At 40.4% G+C, this 23,473-nt stretch overlaps 1 protein-coding gene across 1 annotated transcript in view; it reads left to right on the plus strand.

The window, feature by feature from the left end:
• Window positions 1-2,239: 2,239 nt before the first annotated feature.
• The window catches only part of HIBADH (3-hydroxyisobutyrate dehydrogenase), a 78,628-nt gene continuing 57,394 nt past the window's right edge, over window positions 2,240-23,473 (plus strand). The window contains exons 1-4 of the mRNA XM_072153723.1: window positions 2,240-2,399; window positions 7,843-8,000; window positions 14,990-15,099; window positions 15,404-15,525. Coding sequence (XP_072009824.1) covers window positions 2,327-2,399; window positions 7,843-8,000; window positions 14,990-15,099; window positions 15,404-15,525 — 463 coding nt within the window. The 5' untranslated portion in view covers window positions 2,240-2,326. The remainder of the gene's footprint in view (window positions 2,400-7,842; window positions 8,001-14,989; window positions 15,100-15,403; window positions 15,526-23,473) is intronic.

A 23,473-nucleotide genomic window follows, 5' to 3' on the forward strand; every position in this document is an offset into this window, starting at 1 on the left:
CGTACAAGATAGGTTCTGTAGGTTTGTTCTTAAGTTGAATTTGTATGTAAGTCGGAATTGCATATTTTATCATTGTAGCTCCAGACAAATTTTTTTTTTTGCCCAAGTGACAATTGGAGTTCAAATTTTTTTGATGTAATTGGACCAAGTATTATCAATAAAGCTTCATTACAGACTCCTTACAGCTGGACATTGCAGTCTGGGACTATAGTAAAGCCTTCAGAGAGCTTCACCAGAGGTCACAGTGGGCAGAGGGGTCCGTCTGTAACTATGAGTCGTCTGTAAGTCGGGTGTCCTTAAGTAGGGGACCGCCTGTATCTATTTGGAACCTGCTGAGGACACTCTGTGACAATCTATCCTTATTGCCACTTCCATCTAAGAACATCTTGTTTATCATTTGTTAGGTGTTGTCTTGGTCTCCTGATGTCAAAACTTGAACCCCTTGATGAGGACTTTTTGGATACCAATTCCAATTGATCCAGGAAATGTATTGGGTGATTCATGGATCAAAAACCATGAATTTTGCTGTATTTTGCTGTTCAGCTCCTTGTGAGGGTGCAGTCACACGTACCACTACGTGTACAAACGCAACGCTAGCGCACGTGGGCATTCCTCGGCCCGATCGCCTATGCGATTCCTGTGAAACGCATGTGATTGGTTACTGATCTCTAGCAGTACATGTGATTGCACCCTTAGAGAACAGCAAGTTGTGCAAAAAGTAAGGAAACAATGAACAGTTGGGTTCTCAAGGTTAGAGAAGGTCACACTAAAAGGGTTGTTCCATTTTCAAAAGTTATCCCCAATCCACAGAATAAGCACGGTGGCTTAGTGGTTAGCATTACAGCCTTGCAGCGCTGAGGACCTGGGTTCAGGTCCCAAGGTCAACATCTGCTAAGAGTTTGTAAGTTCTCACCGTGTTTGCGTGGGTTTCCTCTGGTTTCGTCCCCCACTCAAAAAAAAAAATACTAGTAGATTGATTATTTTGTGAGCCCCATTGGGGACAGGTAGTGATTTGGCAAGCTCTGTGCAGCGCTGCGTAATCTGTGTGCACTATATAAATAAAAGGACTTAGGGATAATTTCCTAGTTAGTGAGGTCTGTGTTCATAGACTTGGGAGTGGCTGGGAACATGCTCGGCTTGCTTCTCTACCCATTAGTGAGAAGAGGATCCCCGTTCTCCTAATTGTTGGGGGTTCTGTTCTCATGATAGGTGGGGGCCTCAGCTGTCGGCCCCTCACCAATTGGGGATAACTTCTGAAAATGGGTCCATCCCTTTAAAGGGGTATTCCCATCTGGGCATTCATATTTAATTTTATTTATTTACCATATGTAAACATTTCTTCAATTGGATGTTATTTAAAAAAATGTTCCTGTGAGAAGATAATTTCTCATAAATGTAGCCATGTTGTCCCTTAGAAACGAAATAGCTTCCTCAGATACGACCACCTCACATTTTGGCAGCGGTGGCCAGATATGTACTATTCAGTTCTGCCTGACCACATGATGGCTTCAGCATCATTACCACAGGACGGCTGTGGGACATACAGTAACTCAGAGACTTTTCATATACAAAAACTTTTTGTTTCCTTGTGCAATCACTCCAGCAGAGGTGGCCGTATCCAAGGGCACAGTATAGGGACCCTATAACTACTTTTATGAGAAATTATCTTCTCATAGGTACATTTTTTTTATAACATCTAATTGAAGAAATGCATATATATGGCAGAATAAGCAAACTGAATGTGAATGCCCAGATGAGAAGTTCAATAAGGTTAGGGTTCATTCAACTAATTTCACACTAAATAAATGTATTGCATTGAGCCTCCAGCACAGCTGCAGCAAAAACCCTCCAGCCAAGTGTGGATTATGACAGAGCCTTACTGTGAGCAGTGTATATAGTGTATGCAGCTTCTAATACATATGTACTGCTGTCTGTGCCATACGTTGTGCACAAGTGGAGCTCCCCTCTAAGCACTGGCGGATGATAATGAGCATCAGCGGGAGATGAGGCCGCAGCACACATCGCTCCTCTCCCGCCTGCGGCTCCCCGCTGTATGTACAGCACAGACCCCGCTGACCAATCACTGCGTCCCATTCCTCCCGCCTCAGCCAATCCCGAAGAGCGCTGCGCGGGGCCGAGCCCCAGCTACACTACAGCCTGGGGGGGAGCGAGGGGGGCGTGACAGTTCCCCGTCCATTAATTGGACGTATAGATTGAAATACGCCACGGATTGGCTGTAAGAAGTGTCAGTCCTTTAATCTTCTGACGTCACCGCAGGCGTCTGCTCCAGGATCCTAGAAGTGGAGGTCAGCTGGGAGGAAGAAGCATGGCTGCTCTGTTAAGGAGGTCTGGCAGTGTCCTGCACAGCTCTATCAGCAGGCATGCACGCCTCGCAGTGGGTAAGCCTCAGCCCGCACAGTACCATGAACAATGGATATGTATGTCCCCCTCCTGCATAGGTGCCAGGGAGGGTGAGAAGCCCTGGCATTGCCCAGCTGCACCCTCCATGCACTGAGGCTCCCTGTTATATCTTATATCCCTTCTCCATTATTTTTTATTCCTATCTGAACATCCAAGGCCCCTTCATTCATAATTCCCTGTTCTTCTGATGTGTCCAGTGCTCTGTGTTATTCCCTCACATGGTCCTGATATGCATAACCCCGCACCCACTTGTCACCTACATGCAGAATGACCCCCATGGTTCACCCCTTCACCTCTACTCCTACCCCCTTACCATACCAATCCATCCTGGTATATTCTTCCCATACCAGAAGCTGCTATACCCATGCCCTTGTTATATGCACTGTAAATGACCTCTGTGGTAAGCACGGTCTCCGTGCCCACTATAGAGATCTGTATAAACGGCTCCACTAAGTGTTTCTGTATGTAGGGCACATCCTTACAGACCCCTTTATATATTAAAAAAAAAAAAGTAAGAAATGTTAGTCTCAATTCACATTGGCTTCATGTCATCTGCCTATAAAGCGCAGTGAAGTGTTTTTTGGCATATAATATACCACCCGGAAACTTTGTATGACATGTTCCTCTGTATGTACAGTATGGTCTATGATGGAATACACTGGGAGAATGAGCCCCGCATGTGACTTGCATAGAGTACAACATAGAGCAGATGTTGTGGTTTAAAATTGTCTTTCTTTATTGTTGCCTAAAAAATATTCAGTGGGATTTTGCTATATTTGCATATCATGTGATCATGTGATCAGTAGGGGCCCTATCACTCAAACACTGTCTGGCAGGCTCGCTCCACGCACTTGCAGGATTTACGAGACCAAGGGGGGGCATGTATCTTTGTTTCATTCTGGATTTTGGGACTTTTTAGGTGCATTTTTCCGACTATGCCAGGGTCTTAAGAAGTTAGCAGGTGGTTTTGTGTCACAATGTATCTCTCCAAGACAGATGTTTTCTTTGATTTGGGACTTTTTAGGTGCAAGACGCATACAACTGAACCATACTTAGTTCGATACATGCACCTAAAAGGTCACAAAAAAAATGACAAATGTCACAATGACAAATTTAGAAAGATACATAATCACTGCTAAAGTATCCCAACTTCAGACAACCTTAAAAAGTCGAAAAGGAAAACAAATGATATATGTGCCCCCAGGTGTAGAATCATTCAGCTTGTCTGTTCAGTGTTCCAGGTTCAGTCCGTTAATTCCCGAAACTCACTTGTGGAAAACGGGCTTACAGGTGCAAGTCCTCTGAAAAGATGCCTAAGTATTTAAATAGTAGCAATGAAAACAAAACCTCAGCAGATTTGAATTCTGAGGCCTGTGATTGGCTTCTACCTAGGGCAGTGATGGCGAACCTTTTGGAGACAGAGTGCCCAAGCTACAACCAAAACCCACTTATATGTTGCAAAGTGCCAACATGACAATTTAAGCAGTAACTTATTGATCCCGCTGTATCACAGGTTTTAATCGTGTTGGCATCCTGAGTTCACCAATACAATAGAAAGATGATTGAGAAATTTGGATTGTAACTTCCCTCCAGGGTCCCCTGAACAGGAAGGATCAGGGGACCCAGAGCAGGAGGTCCAATAACAATCCATCTCTATCCACACCTTCTTGCTCCTCCTTAGTCCTAGCAGCAAAATAGCGCTGAGCATGGCATGTCCTGGGCTGTATTGAATCACAGGTGACAGCCTTGAGTCCTAGCTGGCAAACTCTGTGTTGGGGTGAAGGCCTGGGTGCCCACAGAAAGGGCTCCAAGTGCCACCACTGACCTGGGGTATTCTAGCAGAAACAGGACATCACTGTTGTGACATGAGCTGGAACCTGTAAACTGAGGAGCAGATGGCTATAGCTATGTATTTGCAACACATGGGAAATTCTACAAAGACTTGGATAACCTTTTTAAGAATGTTTCATTCCTGTTTTATATGATCACTCATATTGATTTTGTGGAAACATTGGGGAGATTTAAGGATTTACAATAACTTCTGCCACATCAGACCTGGTCTAAATGCTTCCGACTTGGTAGAGAATGGGTCCGATCTACTGAGAGGCCGGAGCGCAGCCAGGGGATTTTAATACTGGAGTTTAAAACGTCATCACTAGAGATGAGCGAGTATACTCGTCCGAGCTTGATGCTCGTTGGAGTATTAGCTCGTTGCTCGGATGAGTATCTCGCCGGCTCGAGATCCAGCATTTACTTAGCGAAACACAGTGAAGAATACAATGAAAACAGTGAACACAGGATCATTTAAGTGAAGAACACATTTAAAGAACACAGTGAAGAATAGATTACAGATGTTTCCGTACATCTGCTAACTTATCCGAAGACGCGTGCCGAAAGGTGTTCTTCACAATAGTATGTGAAGAACAATATGTGTGAAGAACACATTGCAGATGTAGGGAAACAAGTGCAAACATCTGCAATGTGTTCTTTCAGTGAAAACAACTGCAATGTGTTCTTCTTTAGTGTTCTTTCAGTGAAAAATGCTCGATTCTCCCATTCACTTCAATGGGGCTTGTTATTTGATACGAGCACTCGAGCATCGGGAAAAGTTTGACCCGAGTAACGAGCACTCGAGCATTTTAGTGCTTGCTCATCTCTAGTCATCACCCATAAGTTACTATGATTTTAAAAAAACAAACAAAGCAGGCTTGGGTTCAAGTCCCAGGGTCAACATCTAATAAGAGTTTGTATGTTCTCCACGTGTTTGCATGGTTTTCCTCTGGGTCCTCCGGTTTCCTCCCACACTCCAAAAAAAGGTAGGTTGATTAGATTGTGTGCCCCATTGGAAACTGAGACTGATCTGTAGTGCTGCGTAATCTGTGTGCGCTATATAAATAAAGGCATTATTATACTGTGCAATTTGTGTGCTGTACTAGATAGAGATGATTGGAATAGATTGGCCTTCTAGTTGTGACTCTCTGCTTTGGTTTTTGTTGTAGATTGTACTGGCAGAGACCAAAGGCACATTATTGAGGGCGCGGTCACATGTTGCGTTAACATTTCCATTTACAATATGCATTGTAAACATGATGTTAACACATGTGTTAACAATGCATTAAAAAACGTAAACGGTAATGTAATTAGGCAAATTTCCAGGCAATTAGGTAAACCGCATCAGCTGTTGTAATGCGTTTCAAACGCAATGAAAACGCGACCAAAGCGCAAAGTGTGAACGCACCCTCAGGCTTCTGCCAGATTAACAACCTCAAGGACACACCTTGTGTATGCGCCTGGAGCTTCTCCAAGTCGGAGGCCATTGAAGTGATGGCCTCCAACTGAATTTCCTTATAGTATTTTTCCTGTTCTACTTTAGCTGGATCTTTTACCATTTTGTTAGAGAGAGCAAACTTCACATAAGTAATCATTTCTAGATCCTCTTCTTCCTTGCTGTGGTTACGGTTTTGGTACACTGTAGGCGTCCTCTGTACATTGCTTTAGCTTGGGGCATGTTGTATTTCCGTACTTCAGTTAATGTTTTATATATGTTTGGTCTTGAGCAGAACATGTAACTCTGTTCTTGAATGTTCATCTCTCACCTTTGTACACCAGTGCTGTGCAGTACATGAAGCCCTCAAGACATTTGCGTTTTTACAGTTCCACATTCTTTTCTCAGCACTTCTGCTGGGGCTTCTGTTTGATGTGTGAAATGTGATTTATTACAACAGTTGCTCCAGATCTGTGTTTGTGGGTTTACAGACCCATAGAAATCTGCATGGGTCCTTTATTTTGACCATTTGTACTTATTATATGGCATCCCCATAGCTACTGAAGATCCTTCTGCACAACTCCCTGCGTCGTCACATACGGAGAAGTTTCTGTTGACTCTTTTGTTGAAGAACCACTCAAGGTGAAAAGTCATGTGAGCTGAAATGTTTGAAGGACACAACATGTGAGCTTCATTGAGCGTCTATACTCTGAGTCTACCATACCCCCTGAACATTCAAAAAACATTTTTTGTGTGTTGTATGTTCTGAATGCAAAAAATGTAAATTATATCATATATATATCTAATTCTAAGTAATGGAAAAAAAAGTTGTTGGTGACCATCTAATGTGTTTGAGGCCTTACCTTACCCCTGAATGATGAATGTCTGCCAAGATAAGAATTGGACTTTCAGGATTTAACATAGCTGATACTTCTCTTCTCCGAGAAGTATCTGAGTAGTTCCCCTGCAAGTGTGGCCAAGATGAAAGAAGATCTTTTAACTGAAAGCTAAATATTCTTTTCTGTTGGGTTCTCCGTTCTCAAGAACCTAGGTTCCTATATGAAGGATTTGACCTGAGGGAGTTTGTCACTGATTGAGAGTGTCAGGACTTCATTCAATATCAAGGCCAGTTTCACATGGGCGATTTTGATCAGACAAACTCCCTGCGTGTGCTGGTCGCAGTGACTGGACTGAACTGACCTTCTTGGAGACTTCTATCAGGGCTTATATGCCAGTTTTATGAAATAATTGCAATCCCTTGGAAACCGTGACTATTTCACCCTTTACGCTACCTCCATGACAAGTGTGCTTGCCCAGCGGCACAGTGTTCCTGGCCCTTGTTTCCTCACTCACTAGCCTGTGACCATTCAGGTAATAGAGCAATTCTCTGCTGGTTGGTGTATGATAAATGTCCCCCACTGAGTTCAATTACGGTAGCATCCGAGTCGGTCATTCTGACCGCCACACGCAGCGACCTACACTGAACAAACGCACTTGCTTGAAACTAGTCTAAGGCAGCGTCCTAAGGGGCCAGAGATGGTTAAGCAATGTGCATCCTTTAAGGGTGCATTTACATGTTTCAGTCGGATTGGTTAGAAATGCAATCACAACAGGGAGGGGCTTGGCCTAATTGCATATGTGTTTCAACTGAAACTCATGGGATTGGTAACCAGTTTTGGTTGGATCGCGTTTCTAAACAAAATCCAACCGGAATGTGTGAATGGACCCTAGAAGATGTTACTCCATGTTTTTTATATTTTTGGGCCCCCCTTCCCTCTCTCTACTACCACCATTTGTGATAAAATTCAGGACCATTGAGTTAACATAACAAATCATAATTGGCATATTATACTGCATCACCAATTAAAGGATTCAAAGTGTTTGTTTGTTTTTTTTTGTTTGTTTTTGCATGTCTGGAGCTGAATTAATTTAGTCTCCCATTCATAATTGGCACATACCCTGCAGCGGCTATGCACAAGCAGCTTACCTCTAATGCATGGGGCTAAACCACTTGAGAATCAGTGGCAACTTGGATTGCTCACAAGGCTCTTTATTCTAATATTCTGCTGATTTTAGATTTTTTTTTTTTTTTAAATGTTATACCATCCATGTGGAAATGTCTTATGTCATCAACTGTGTGTATTTTCTTCTGTCAGTATCCAGGTCCATGGCATCGAAAACTCCTATTGGGTTCATCGGACTTGGCAACATGGGCAATCCAATGGCAAAAAATCTTGTGAAGCATGGCTACCCTGTCATCGCTTATGATGTTTTTCCAGAAGCTTGTAAAGAATTTCAAGATACTGGGGCACAGGTAAATGGATATACTTATCATATATACTTATTTATGTCTGTAAATGATTGGGTGATAAATGACAGACATCTCAAAAAATGTTTAACTCTGTTTCCCATCATTTAAGTTTTGTCATCCAGATACTGGGGGACATCTTCTGTAACGGCAGTCCTCTCCTATTATTGTTATTTACCTAACACAATAATAGGGGAACCAATTATAGCAGGAAAATAGGCTTTTTGGATTAAAGAATATCTACCATGAAAATCCAGCATGATAAACGAGAGACATTTGCTTACAGATCCAGGCGCTGTGACTATGGTAATCTTCTTCTTAAATTTGTTATCCATCCAAATTATGCTAATGAAGGGCTATGTTGGTGTTACCATAGCTCCTCTGTACTTTTTCTTTATTGCCCTCTTCATCTGATGTAATCCCCATACAGCAGAGGGGGGGGGGGGCAGTGAACTTTAGATCATTATCAATAACCCAGAACCCCCCCTCCTCCCATCTGATTTAAGGAATTCCCTGACTTCTGTCTACCCAACTTCAAGTTCTACTTCTTCCAGTAACTGCACCCAGACATAGAATCTTATACTATTCCAATTGTGGGGTAAATAGTTTTGTATTCAAATTTTTATATGACGACAGGTGCAGGTTTTTTCCTAAAATCCAACATGTGATTTGCAATTGCCCATATTCGAGTGTGCCCACCATATGACCCGGGCACTTTTTAAATTTCTTTTTTTCTTACTGGAATTGAGCAATACGTTTGGATAGTCCCTGATTCTTGGTACATATTATTGAAATATTCCCCCCAAACATCAGAACGCGAACCCCTCGTAGTCCACTGTATAAACATTATTTTCATTCATTACATATTCTACTTTTAGCCCATTCAAAGGAATAACCAAATATTGGGATAGATAAAATTTGGTGGCTTTGTATGAGGTTTACCTGGCAACTATACATTCCATTAGAACCGACACCTGTCTGTGGTTTAATGAGGTTTTTAGGTTGATGACGTGTATCATCACAAAAGTAGGTCCTCGAAATTTTATTGCTGGTCTCCACCTGCTTATTGGGGCCATCTGCCCCGTATGTCTGGAAGGTTGTGGATATATTCCAACAGACCTAATTAGCGAGTAAAGATCTTTCTCCCTTTCATTGAGCTTGTGGTGGTAGACAGCAATGTTCCCTTTCAGTAGAAGCAGAAAGGAACTCCCCGCTGAGCTTTTGAAGGGTACTAGGCATTCTTGTTACTTTGGACCGTGACTTCCACACAGTTACTTACTTGGCATAAAAGTGTGAAGGCATTGCCATCCTTTCCCCACAATAAAATGTTTTCCAGGACTCTCTTTTTACAAGTGCATACCTATTTTATGATGGAGTGCCCAGGCTTCTAACAAAAAGAAAATGGACCAGGGTTTGTTTGTTTCTTTGCATACTTCTAGAATTTAAAGTTTGTTTTGTTTTTTTTTATCTGCAAAACTGAATCGGCATGTATTTACTAAAATCTAAAGCTGAGAATTGGGAATGGGGTTTTAAAAGGAGGGGTTTGATGAGTTCAATGTACTCTTAGACAAGGTACATGTCCTGTCAATATACAAGGCTTCAAAACAGTGGCGTAACTAGGAGAGACGGGGCCCCCTAGCAGGCTACTGCATGGGGCCCCCCTTCCCACTTAAAAAATATACATATTAGTATACTCACACATGCGAGTTACAATCACATATTAACACACACACACACTGCCATATGCAACATACTCACATACAGTGTATACAGACACCATATACACATCATAGAAACATATACTGTAATGTATATATGCAGTATCTGTGTTTTTAAATACACTATTATATTTTATACAAATTATAATTTATTCTATTAATTTTACTACGTAAATACTGTATGTCCATTTACTGCACAGTTGTTGATATGCAGTGCCGTAAGGCTAATTTCATACTACCGTTCAAACCTCCTTTAAAAAAAAAAAAAGGTAAACAACTGAGGATAACATATCTATTGAAAATTCCATTGACATCAATGTAAATTTCGGGTCATGTGTTATGGTCAGTTTTGCGGGGATCCGTTCGCTAAACTGAGGAAAAGCACTGCAGCCACGGTCAATCTTTTCGTCTTAAAAAAAAACGCATGAAAAACGGATCAAACTACAACAGAATCGATTCGGCTCCCCGGTCTTCGTATGTAATAGGTGCAGGTGTGCCGGACATCACACTCGGACTGTAGCGGGTTATCTGAAAGCTCTTGTAGAAAATGACGGTTTTCTGCACCAGCTGCACAATAAAAAATTCACAATAAAAAATGGCCATGATTAAGAGCGTGACAAACGCTCGGAATGCGTAGGCCAGTCTTCTCTCACACCTTGGCCATTTTTTACACTGTATGGATTTTTATACTATGAATTAATAAAGAGGAATGTTTTTATGGATAACTGATACCTGCATAAAAGTAAAATAATGGATGACATAACATTTACATTCAAGTCAATGGGATTTGTAATTGACAAGGTAAAGCTGTTAAACCTCCATTCTTTTAATTTTTTTTAATGGCGGTAAAGAACAGTAGTGTGAAATGAGTAACTCTGCCGTTTCACCTTTAGACCCAAGACACGCATTGGTGGCTGGTCCATTAATTCCAAACTCTGCCCTGACCAGATTTCAGACTTTTCCAAGTGCTGATGATGGGACTTTGAGCAACATAGGGATCCTCCCTTCTGCGCAAAACAGCAATGTAGAACTGTAATCCCATGTTCGGCCATGTGGTTGGTCACACGGTCAGGAATTCACAGACTATCCACTTTCCTTTGCCTATTCCCTTATTCTTAGCATCAGTGGGGCCCTAAGGAAAGACCTCCACCATCATAAGTCGATGTCAAATATCATCCACTGGGGACACTGGACCCAATGACTTCCAACCCACGTTTGTACTTCATACAAAGTGAATCTATTAGTTGCACACGCCAAAGTGTAGATCAGTAAATTCATTCATTTTGATTAACATGTTATGTTTGGATATATATATACATACATACATACATACAGGGCCGGCGCTATGGGTAGGCAAAGGTGGCAATTGCCCAGGGCCCCTAGGGAGAAAGGGGAAAGAATCTCTTCTTTCAAATGAATCTTGAATTGTGTTTCTAGGTGCTATGGATCCAGAGATATTCAGGTTTAAAGTGAGAATATCAGGTGCCATTTTTATATATAAATATCTCCGTTTTCCTACATTTTAGAAACACAAATCTAGATTCATATTAAAGAGGAGACTCTCTTCTTTCATAGGAAAAAAGAAGTGAGGTTCTATGAGTCACAGAACCAGAGATACAGCCCCCTGAAGTGTCTCCCCCATCTCCAGATTCTTAGCCATCAGGCTGCGGGAGCATTTGCTGCACACAGGAGCTGCTGCACCTCACAGATAATGGAAATATTCACTTTATATGTTACTACATTTTGAGAAGGGATAATATCAACTAATATTCATGTTTTTAACCCTTCTCTATGCAAATCTAAGAACACACTTTGGGCCACATGCAGTGGCGTAACTAGGAGAGGCAGGGCCCCATAGCAGACTTCTGAAGGGGACCCCCAGCCGGCTTAAAAATATACATATATTACATTCCTATATACATAAACATACAGTTCATCACTCATACATACTCATTTATACACTGTTACACACATATAGAGCATATACACCTTACATTTAGACACATACAGTGCCATATACAGCTTACATACACACATAACGTACTGTATTTATATACACATCACAGATACACATACATAAACAATATATACTCCACAATGTGCAGCATAATATGTATATAATGGTGCACATTCTTCATTTTTTAGTGTCAGGTCGGATGACGGGGCCCCCTGACACTGTGGGCCCCATAGCGGCTGCTATGGCTGCTACCACTGTAGTTACGCCCCTGGCCACATGTATCAATCGTTTTTTTCTGTTGTTTTTGCGCCTTTTCATTCAGGCGCACCGTTTTTGTGCCATTTTTGCAACTAAATGCCAAACTAGCTGCGCAGCAAAAATAACCAGCTTTCCCTCATTTATCCTAGCAATCCAGATGTTTTGATGCGCCTAATGATATTCATCACTTGCGACTTTTCATTTAGGCGCAAAAACGGGCGGAAATACACTCCAGCCCGAAGGTGGCGTTATCTGAGAAGAAAGCACTGAGCCCCTTTGCAGAACAGCTCATTTCTAGCAGCAAAGCTCAGCCAGACACTGCAGACACTAGAACAGATCATACAGACATGAGATACTCTGCAGACAGGAGCTGCAGACTCTATTTACAGTTCATCACCTTCTATTTACAAGACATTCTGCAGAATCCTGAGCTCAAAGCAAGAGAGAAGAGAACGTTACAGAATGTTGCACATAGTACTGACAAGTGTCCCCCATGTAATTCTGCACAGTATCACCAGTGTGTCTGAGGGGGATACTGTGCAGGATTACAGGGGTGCAGCAGGAGATCAGCACTGGGGGATCCCCTCCAGGAGAAGCCCCTGCTGAGGAGGTCACTGGGTGCTGGGTGTCACACACCTGGGTGCTGCTGTGAGTGTTATCTTCATTCTGGGATGTGGGAGAAGCAGAGAGGAGCTTGTAGCAGGATCACATGTAAGTGCCTGAATCTAACATTACGCCTTAACTGCGCCAAAATTGCGCCTAAACTGTGTTAAAGTAAAATGATTAATAAGAGGCAGAAAATATACTTATCACAGATGGTTGTAGCTTGTGATAATTCTGGAAAACAGTGCGCCAGAATTTAGGCACAACTACTACACCTATGCGCACAAAAGTGATAAATGTGGCCCTTTCTCTCTTATTCCCTTTTATTTTGTGAGGTTTTTTTTGTTGGGAAAATTGACTGATACGATGAACATTCAATCCTCTTCGCCTAATGTGACTACACCGCGACCAGAACATGTCCATAAAGTTATATGTAACACCAAAAACACACACATGTCCTGGAATAAAGTTTTTATTTCCCATCATCCTCCATTATTTACACCTATGTTATGACATTCTCACTCTCATTCTTATGAAGTGTGGAGGATTCTGTTGTTGTGCAGCTAATACAATGGCGCACATCTAAAAGTGACTTTTATTATCTCATTAGCTTGGTTTATGGATATATAGTTATTTATTTGGGTTACCATTGTGTAAGGAACAGACAATGATAGATCTGTGTGAATTTTCTGCAGTTCCCTTTGCTGCATATTTTGGTGAATATACACATGTGGGGTATGTATGCTCTCCTCACATCTTACTGTTTTAGGAAAGTATATTTTCTTTATATAAGTATTCTGGATTTGTACATATTTTAGAGGAAATTTTGAATGTTAATTGCCAAATGCATCGCCTGGTTGTCTGCTTTCAAAATTCTATAGGTTTTATGGTGCATTTACTTTTTATTCTGTTTTATTGATATATTTTGCAGGTTGTGACTGTCTAAAAATGTCTAGCTGAAAAGCAGATCTCTAGTTATTACAGTTTTAGTGATATTATGTGGATTTATTCATGTGAACATATCAATAGGGCACATTTGTGAACTCTACAAATGTCCATGTTTGGATCAAATTTTTTGCCATCAAAGTCAAATTTTAAGTATTTTTAATAAAATGTTTCAATTTGAATCAAAATTGCATGAAGGCGCCTATGTCTATAAAATCTTTGATGCAATTTTGAAAATGGGGCAAGTGTCTGCTTTCAGAAAATATCGGTCCCTCTCCCCAATGGGCCTCACAGTTTAATCAACCTACCAGTAATTTTTTGGAGTGTGGGAAGAAACCGGAGGACCCGGAGGAAACCCACGCAGACACAGAGAGAACATACAAAATCTTTGCAGATGTTGACTAGCGCTGCAAGGCTGTAGTGCTAATCACGGAGCCACAATGCTGCCCATAAATCTCCCTATCATTTATCATCTCCTATAAAATTCTCCCATATTACAGTTTGTTTTACCATACTAAAGGAGCCTCTTGCTGACTGTGACTGGTCATAAAATAGTTTTATTTTGGGGCCCCACTTTTAGTTTTGCCCAGGGCCCCACTTTGTCTAGAACCGGCCCTGTATATATATATGTATAATCTCAATTGGCATATATTAAGCATGCTGGCTTCACTGCATTTTCTTGGGACAAGGTTCCCATTATACCTCCGTTTATAAATTCAGAAATATCTAAAGTTAACTCAGTGTTTTTAAAACACTTTGAAATTTCTTTCTTCTGTAGAGTTGAACAGATTATCTAGGAAACTATAGTTTCTACAGATCAGTTCATTGATGACCTCAACTCACCGATTAAAGCCACACAGAGCCAAAGAGGCGCAGCATTTGGCCAAGAGCGATCACAATTCTACTCCAAGCCATCTCCTACTCCAGGGCATTCTGTATTAAATGGGCAGTGCTTGGTACAGTTAGGGGATCATTGGATTGTTTCACAGGGAAAGTCCTCGTGTACATGATCGTTTGGGGACATGTGTAAGCATTAGTTGAACGGGTTGTACCATCCCTGTATATATCTGTGAGCTCAAATACGTAGGCATGGTATGTGAGCGGACTGCCTGAGCTGGCCCTATTCTTGCCTGTGTTTGTGGCTCTGTCAGTCTGCAATCCGCAGACTTTACATATAGGTCGCACACAACGGACCATAGATCCGTTGTTTATGACCTGTTGTAGCACACATGTAGTCGAAGACGGTGTTTTGTTTTTTTTTGTTTTGTTTCAATGATTTCTCATTCTCCAAAATCCAATCCAATCTGGAATCAATCTTAATATTATAAAAGTTTTTCAAATGATTTTTGGCCAATAACATGAGCATTTATCAGGGCCAACAGCGGCCATCCCCCCGGCTGTGAATTGTGGGTGATCATGACCTTGTGTTTATCTTGCTTTAAATTGGCCTACTGTAAATTCATGTAGGAAAGGCTAAATTGTTTTCTTTTTAAAACAATTTTTTTTCCCACCAGATTGTTGATTCACCATCTGATGTAGCAGATAAGGCTGACCGAATTATTACCATGCTGCCATCAAGCTTGAATGCAATCGAAGCCTACACAGGAGCTAATGGGATTTTAAAGTATGTTTGTCCCTTGGGTTATTGATATTTTACTAGATTGTACTTTCGGGGGTATGTAAGTTATATGCCATATTTTAAAATGTTTAATAAAAATCATAAATATATTTTGAAATGTTGGTTTTGGTACTTGGTCGGGGGCTAAATAATATGTGCCTCTAATAAATTATAACCTTTATAAACCGCACTGCCTTGTGGGGTCTGAAGAAAGCTTTAGATAATATCTTCAGCTTAAGTTCAAGGGGTTTCTTTTTCTTACATTACATTGTGTCTCTTTAATAAACTTTTTTTTTTTTTTTCTTTAAAGAAAAGTGAAAAAGGGCTCCTTGCTGATTGATTCAAGCACCATTGATCCAGCTGTCTCAAAAGAACTGGCAAAAGCCGTTGAAAAAATGGGAGCAGTGTTCATGGATGCACCAGTGTCCGGTGGTAAGGATTCTTTCATAGTGTGTGTGGGTTTTTGTTTGTGTGTTTTTTTTTTTTTTGTTGTGTTTTTTTTTTTTTTTTTTTTTTTTTTTTTTAAAATTCGTAATAGTTGATCAGGGGCACACGTCAATCAAATGAGTCAAATCCATCAAGTCACCAATTATCTGTTCAATTATGGGGAAAATTCCTTCCTGACTCCGAAATCAAACCTGAAATCAACATTTCCCTCCAGAAGTCCAGTCTGTTATTGTAGCTTGCTGTAAACCCAACAGAGCTGCACTACTTGCATAGGAAAAGACGCACCTCTTATTGTCATCAGAGCTGACTGCGTCCTTCTTAGACCTGGGAAGCCGCAGTAAACACAGTGCAGAGGAACGGACTCTGAGCATTATAGTGATATATGATATAAGGACTCCCTTCTTCGCTGAGGAACAACTGTGCCAAACTGTATTCATGATTATAGCTGGAAAAAGGGGGTGCTCCTTGTATTATATATCAACATGATTCATGGAGTCACGTCCAGAGGTTGCACTCCAGAAGAGTATAAATACTCCTTTTGAGGCATATTTCTAGCCGAGGAGTAGAAAAATTTCTAGTAATGAAAAATAAATAACTCTATGTAAGCATGTATAATATTCATGGATGGTTATTTATGCAAGAAAAATCATTAGTTATTGTTTTCTATGCATAAATAAGCAAATCAGGCTATTAGGGGTGCTCAAGCTTCTTTTTTTTATTTTTTTTTCTCCCCGGTCTCCCCAGAAACCGCAACCCCTCTGACCGCCCAAGACCATGCTATGGCAGTGCCACTTCTGACCTTCTACACCCGTCCAGACTATTGCTGACCTCATAGACCCCTTCCTAGATATTAGCCTCCAGTCATCAGCCCTCAACACCTATCTGGTTGCAAGCTGTAGCAGTGAAGACTGCAGCTTAGACAGAGTTAGAGGGGAGATTTATCTGGGACTTTTTTGGGGGGAGTACAGCTTGTACAGGTTTTAACACAACCTTGGGTCTAGTCCTCTTCATGGTGTTCATACAAATGACGGCTGCCAAAGGTGTCAGTGCACTGATATAGAGCACTTATGGGCCTCTGATTTTATGCTTGCTGCCTGGGTGTATAGATGTATGTACTGGGAAAAAACCCACCAGACTATGTATAAACCCATCAGGGACAAAACTTAAGAGATTTAAAACGGGCAGTGTTTGACACGCGCAATTTTCTCATCTTCCTTACCCAAGAAGAGCAAGCCTTGCTGCCCTAAAATGGGTTGACCACAATCAAATACAGGCAGTCCCCTACTTAAGGACACCCGACTTACAGACTTCCCCTAGTTACAGACGGACCCCTCTGCCCACTGTGACCTATGGTGATGTCTCTGGATGTTACTATAGTCCCAGACTGCAATGATCAGCTGTAAAGTGTCTGTAATGAAGCATTATTGAGAATCCTTGGTCCCATTACAGCAAAAAAATTTTGAAACTCCAATTATCACTGGGGAAAAAACATTGTCTGGATCTACAATGATAAAATATACAGTTTCGACTTGCATACAAATTCAACTTAAGAATAAACCTATGGACCCTATCTTGTATGTAACCCGGGGACTGCCTGTAGACTTTTGTCACTCAAAATCCATTCCACTATGAGCATTGGCCTCACTACCAGGGAAGCTGGTATGACCCCAGCTACAAGGTGGCTCATATTGGCTCAGCCATAGGCAGGAGTTAAGGTAACATGCACAATTTTAGTTAGCTTGTCTAGGTTTTATAACAGAAGTGAGTTTATCAATTATCCCTTCATGTCTGCATTTTCCCCCTAATCTATAATATCTGGGTGTGCGTTATCCCTGTGGTGTGGCTATTAGTATGATAAAATTATCATAATGTGACATTATTCTGTTTTAATATCTTTGTACTGTGACATTTGTTAAGTATATTTGTACTGTGACTGTTGGGGAGATTTATCGGAAGTATCTGAGGTAAAACTTATCTTGTTTCCCATAGGAACCAATCAGAGCTCCGCTTTCATTTTATAAACCGCTGTGGGAAAATGAAAGCTGCGCTCTGGTTGCTGGAGAAAACTTGAACAGTTCTGCTCTCAAACACTTTTAATAAGTTCAATGTCACTGTACATGGATTATAGACTCAGTGGGGGAGATTTATTATCTCATAACCAGTAAGAATGTCAGTTCTGTGACATCACTGTGTGTATTCTGAGTTGTGTTTTTTTTGTTTTTTTCTATTAATATACCATAAGGCTCTCATAAAAATCATTTTTAGGATTTCCTAATATTGGGAGATTTGTTGCTTGACTTGAAAAAAATAATTGAACAAGTTTTCACTTTAAATGAACAGTTTTCCCTTTTATCTCTTACTGTTGACTCGCTATACTATGGGTAAATATAGACTTGTACTGTCCCATGGGATATTTATGCCTATTATCTGGACCATGCAGTGCACAATTGATCACTTATGGCGCTGAAGTGGAACACAGCATCTTCTCAGTGTGAATTCTCACTTCAGCATGCCAAGCATAACTACAGGATTCTTCTAGTTTTAGAGATGGGCTCACAGCAGGGCATATGATAATTAACAGAAGAACTATTACTTACCTAGAAAATCCTTGCAGGTCTTTGTAATGCAATGATGATGATGATGATGCAGTAACAATAAAGATGAGGCTTGGCTTCACTGATGACATGGACGTGGTTCGCACTTTCGTAGTTCCTGCTATAACTATACTCAATTGAATATCACTTTTATGATGCTTTTTGTCTAGACGTCAAGGTTTTTACCTGGAAGTCCAACAATGGCTGCATGAATAGTAGGACACCAAGTGAGATATTTATGGATGCTGTGTATATATACATAGCAGGGATCAGGTGACCCATAACATTGCTCCCCCCTCTCCCCCCTGAACGTGAGCTGCTCTTGCCTTTGAATTTACACGAACGTGGATTTTAAGTGGCTAGTACATGTCCATGTGTATTTCAATGGGCTAATATACACGGCCATGGTTTCGCCAACTGTCCAAGTCGCTTGTTATAGAGCAGGTCGTATTTGTGACGGTTTGCGTGATTCGGGCAGTCCTCTTCTACTGTCATCGGCCAATGAGTGGAGTTCACACGCCAATGACGCAGGGACTCCTAACAATGGACTTGCTGGTCCCTTGTTTGCAGCCTATGAAAAGCACATGTTCATGTGCATGTTACCTAAGTTTTTCCTTTCAGAATATTTTCAAACCTTCTTCTAACATGTTCAAAACTTTTGCCTTGCTCTGGCCTTCTCAGCCTCCCTGTGGCTCCCAGTCAGTTCATTGTCACTCCTAGTGGCCCACTGCAGGCAATTGGTGGCTTCAGGTGTCTTTGGAGCTGGCTCATTGTGGCACTTTTTTGTTTCTTTTTTTGTTTTCTTATCCCTGCCTTTCGGAAATAGAATGGAAGACCTCTTTTATATGTACTAAAGAAACTCTACGATCAAAATCAAGCATGATAAAACCGGGTCACTCACTCATAGATGGCACAGTGACTGTGGTAATCTTCTTATATTTTCTTCTCCATGGCGGCCTTCCTTCTAATACCAACTTTTGAAATTAAACTAATGAGACAGAAAGACTAAGGATGTTTTATCAGAGCCCTTCCATGCTGGAGATTAAATTTGCAAGGAACACTTTTGCCCCTCCCACTATGGGCACACTGCTGTCGAGATTACAGGAAGTGCCGGGGGGAGGGTGAGACTAAGACGTGCTGCGGTAGTAGTACAGCTCGTGAAGCCAGAGCCCAGTGGGCTTCTGTAACACACCAAAGCTCTTCAGTCTTGTTAGAATATCAAAAGTTTTAATTTTTCTAGTGAGAATCAGAAGGTTAAATTATGCAACTAGGAGCAGAGCCCCCCCCCCCCCCTCTTTTTCATTAATCCACTCCTGGAAATAAAACCGGATATGATGTTCATAAACACGCACATATTTGGGTCACATGTTGACTGTAGTTCCTGCACTGAACAACATGTACCTTACAAGGTAGCAAGAGAGGTGTGAGGTGGTATTCCTTATCCCATCCTGGAAAACTTATTTGGATATTTCCCAGAATCCACTAGTGGAGCATCAATGGCTGAAAGTCTCCATGCGCCCGCAAGGTGGCCTTTATTGGCAAAGTCTCTGTACGAAGAAAGCTGACTTCCTGACCCTAAACAAGATGCGGGCAGTACTGCAACTACTGCCAGTAGTGTACTTGTGCGACAACAGGCCAGTAGTTGTCGACTTACAGCTCCACAGAGACACATGACTGGCATTTTTAATAGACTGAATATCTTTGTGTGCGGTATGTATTTTCCTCAGTCTATATACGTTTCTCAGTGACATGTTAGTAAAAGACTGCAAACCATTAATAGTATGTATCTTTAATCCCTTCTAATGAAGCTCATTAGTGTGATAAGTCATTGTCTATTTCGCTTAATATCCGTCTTGGACTACCCCTTTAATCTGATGGGGTAATCTTTGCCCATTTGTGACCCAAAGAGATAAGGATGAGTTTATATTTCTATTTCTGGCGCTAAGTGAAGGGGAAAACACAAAAGGCAATAAATACTCTTGACCAGAACCATTAAAGTGAAAAGCTGGGATTTCTCTTGGTCTTGACTTGAAGCTGTTTGTTTATCAGCTGGCGCCTAGTCTGGAGCTGAGAGCTCAAGATTTCTATCTGCTTCAGAACTTTGGAGAATTTCGCAAGGCACTTTCATTTTAACTTTAAGGTAACTTGAGTTTATAGCTTTGGCTTTAAAGATTACTAATGATTTACTCATTTCCTTGCCATTTAACCGAAGTGGACTTTTTTCCCAGGAAGGGATCTGTGTTTATTTAGGGCTTTTGTCTGCGGAGGGATTAAAAGGCGGCCCACCTACATCGTGAACTTGATGGCAATAAAAACTCACCAAAACACACCATAAAAACATTCTTACCATGGCATTAATTATACAGTGTTGAACTGCTAAAAACCATGTTTCATTCATACCTTGACTATTGCAGAATAATATTTTTTTCCGGCATCAGATGGCATTATTTTCCTGATATGATGGTTATATTGTTCCATTCCAACTCTTGCATCGCATCTGCTGACACCTTTTTTAAAATACAATAGATCTGTATGTCCCACTGTTTGTGTACATATGTAGTTACTTGATATTTTATGTGTGTGTGTGTATATATATATTATACACACACACACACATTCACAAACGATCTTTTTCCTTATACTACTAGACAAAATCCTTAAACCTCCGATATACACTTGTTTTTATTTTTAAACCGAGTGAAATCTAGGACACTTGCATAGGACAGAAGCGCGATTACATTACACCACAAGATGGCAATACATTCTAACATCCTTAGGATAGTAAATGGATGGGAGTAGAATAGATAATGGCATCCCTATTCATACAGACAATTTTTAAAAATTTTTTGCTGTAAAGCCAATAAGAAAAAAATGATATTTAGATGATTGTTTATTATGGGGAAAATAGATTTTGCATGAACATTGGATTTAATTGCAAATTCTTTATGCCAAGTCATTTTTATTAAAAAAAAAAAAAAAAATCTGGTTTTATTTTTTTTTCATATTGCTGTTAGAATGTATCCTCCATAACCCTAAATCTTAGAAAAACGTTAGATTTTTTTTTTCCTCCTCCCCTCTTGTTTGTGCTCCTGTATCTTACCATCTGCATATAATGGCAGAACCCACAGCAAAATTATATTACAGGAGGAGCCTAACTTACAGACGACCTCTAGTTACAAACGGCCCTCTGGATGTTAATCAATTTTTTTGTACATTAGACTTGGGCTACAATTATCAGCTATAACAGTTATCAAAGGTGTCTGCAATTAATATTTTTTGTTAATCCTGCGTTTTTCCATTTGTCACAGAGACCAAAAGAAATTTTGTCTGGGCTTACAATTATAAAATATATAGGTTTGACTTGCATACAAACTCAGCTTAAGAACAAACCTACAGAAACTATCTTGTATGTAACCCGGGGACTGCCTGTAATTTATTGTTTTGTTTAAACTGGATATTTTTGTAACTATTTACTAAATGTTTTTAAATGTGTATGTTTTTCTTCTTTATGCCACCAAAAGTACTTTTTAATTTGAAGTTTGTATGTGTTTATTCTTGTATATGTTGGATTAGTTGTAGTATAATGCATCTATGTATATTTGCACATGAAGGTACTGAAGAAATGGCAGAATAGCGCAGCTACTACTTATGTACTACAGGGAATGACATCTCATTCATAATCTTTTGTATCGTGTGTGTGTATGTGTAATATATATATATAATATCTCTTCACTTGCTAAGATTTTATTGCAGAGCCGTTTGCCTCTAAAACAATCCTATTTTTTTTTTTTTTTTTCTTCTTGGGTTCCATATAATGCTATATGGTTACATTTGGTGATTTTGCAAATGTTGAAACTTTTTCTAATTCTGAAAACGCAGTTCTAGACATTTAGTCCCCTTGGAATCCAGTGTTTACAGACCACTTTCCACCATGTCCAACTTCAATAACTGTTAAACATTGTTATTGCTGAACATATTATTGTACATTACTTAAAACCGGTTAATCAGGGATTCACAGCAAAATTTCCATGACCTGTGTGTTTTCCTTTAAGATATAAAATCCTATGTCCCTTTTACTTCAAGGAATTGTCCCAAGGAAATCTACCATTAAAATCCTTCATGATAAATCGGGGACATTTATTCTTCTATCCATGTACCATGATTGTTGTTAATATTTATCATTCTAAAATCAACTTTAAAAATTTATGTAAATGGAGAAGGGCTTTGGGTGTTTCACATGGGCCTCTGTGTGCTTCACAGGCCATTACACTGCACATGAACCCCTCCCCCTTCCGTTTTCTTTTTCACTGTGTGCTTACACTTCCAGTACATCAGGCAGAGGGAGGGGAAAGTTTTTACTTAATTTATTTACTCCAGTCAACCAAACACATCACTTGGGGAAACCCCCTAGAGGTAGGCAGCAGCCAATCTCTAACAGAGAGAACTTCTAATCTGTCAGCGATAACCACTTACACATGTCCGTGCAATTGCCTTTTGTAAAATGGGTTTTCAAGACTGGAGTTGATTACATATCCATAGAATTGGTGTCCAATATCAGATTGACTCTTTCACAGATCACCTGATAGCTGGAGGTGGTAGATGTAGTAATGTGCCGCTCACCAGTTCTACTCTTCTCCGGTGTAGACAGATCTCTGCAGCGGCAGATTAATCATTGTGTCTGGTGCTGGATGATTAATCTGGTGCAGTGTAAGACTGGCGAGTGGTACTTTGTACCTCCTATCAATGGTGCAAAGTTTTCTGTGCCAGTATATTGAATTTTCTGGCATGCAGGCTATTACCTCCTTTGTTTAATTAAAAAATTAAACAATGAGATATGCAGATATCCCCCCCCCCCTCTCATCAGGTATATGACAGAGCTCCTTACATTTACTTGCACTATTGATTAATGCAGGTTTTTAGTGTTGAAATCAGGTTACAGCACATAGACATCTATCCATCCAGAAGTGCAAACTGTGCACATACCCCAATACAAGAGAGGAAATGCATAAGTCTGTGCCAGATTAATTATGTCATTTGCACCTGATACAGTGCCTACAAGTAGTATTCAACCCCCTGCAGATTTAGCAGGTTTGATAAGAAGCAAACAAGTTAGAGCCTTCAAACAAGAGCAGGATTTATTAACAGATGCATAAATCTTACAAACCAAAAAGTTATGTTGCTTAGTTATATTTTAATAAATTTTAAACATAAAAGTGTGGGTCAATTATTATTCAACCCCTAGGTTTAATATTTTGTGGAATAACCCTTGTTTGCAATTACAGCTAATAATCGTCTTTTATAAGACCTGATCAGGCCGGCACAGGTCTCTGGAGTTATCT

Source organism: Engystomops pustulosus, chromosome 5, assembly GCF_040894005.1.
Source record: "Engystomops pustulosus chromosome 5, aEngPut4.maternal, whole genome shotgun sequence".
Lineage (NCBI taxonomy): Eukaryota > Metazoa > Chordata > Amphibia > Anura > Leptodactylidae > Engystomops > Engystomops pustulosus.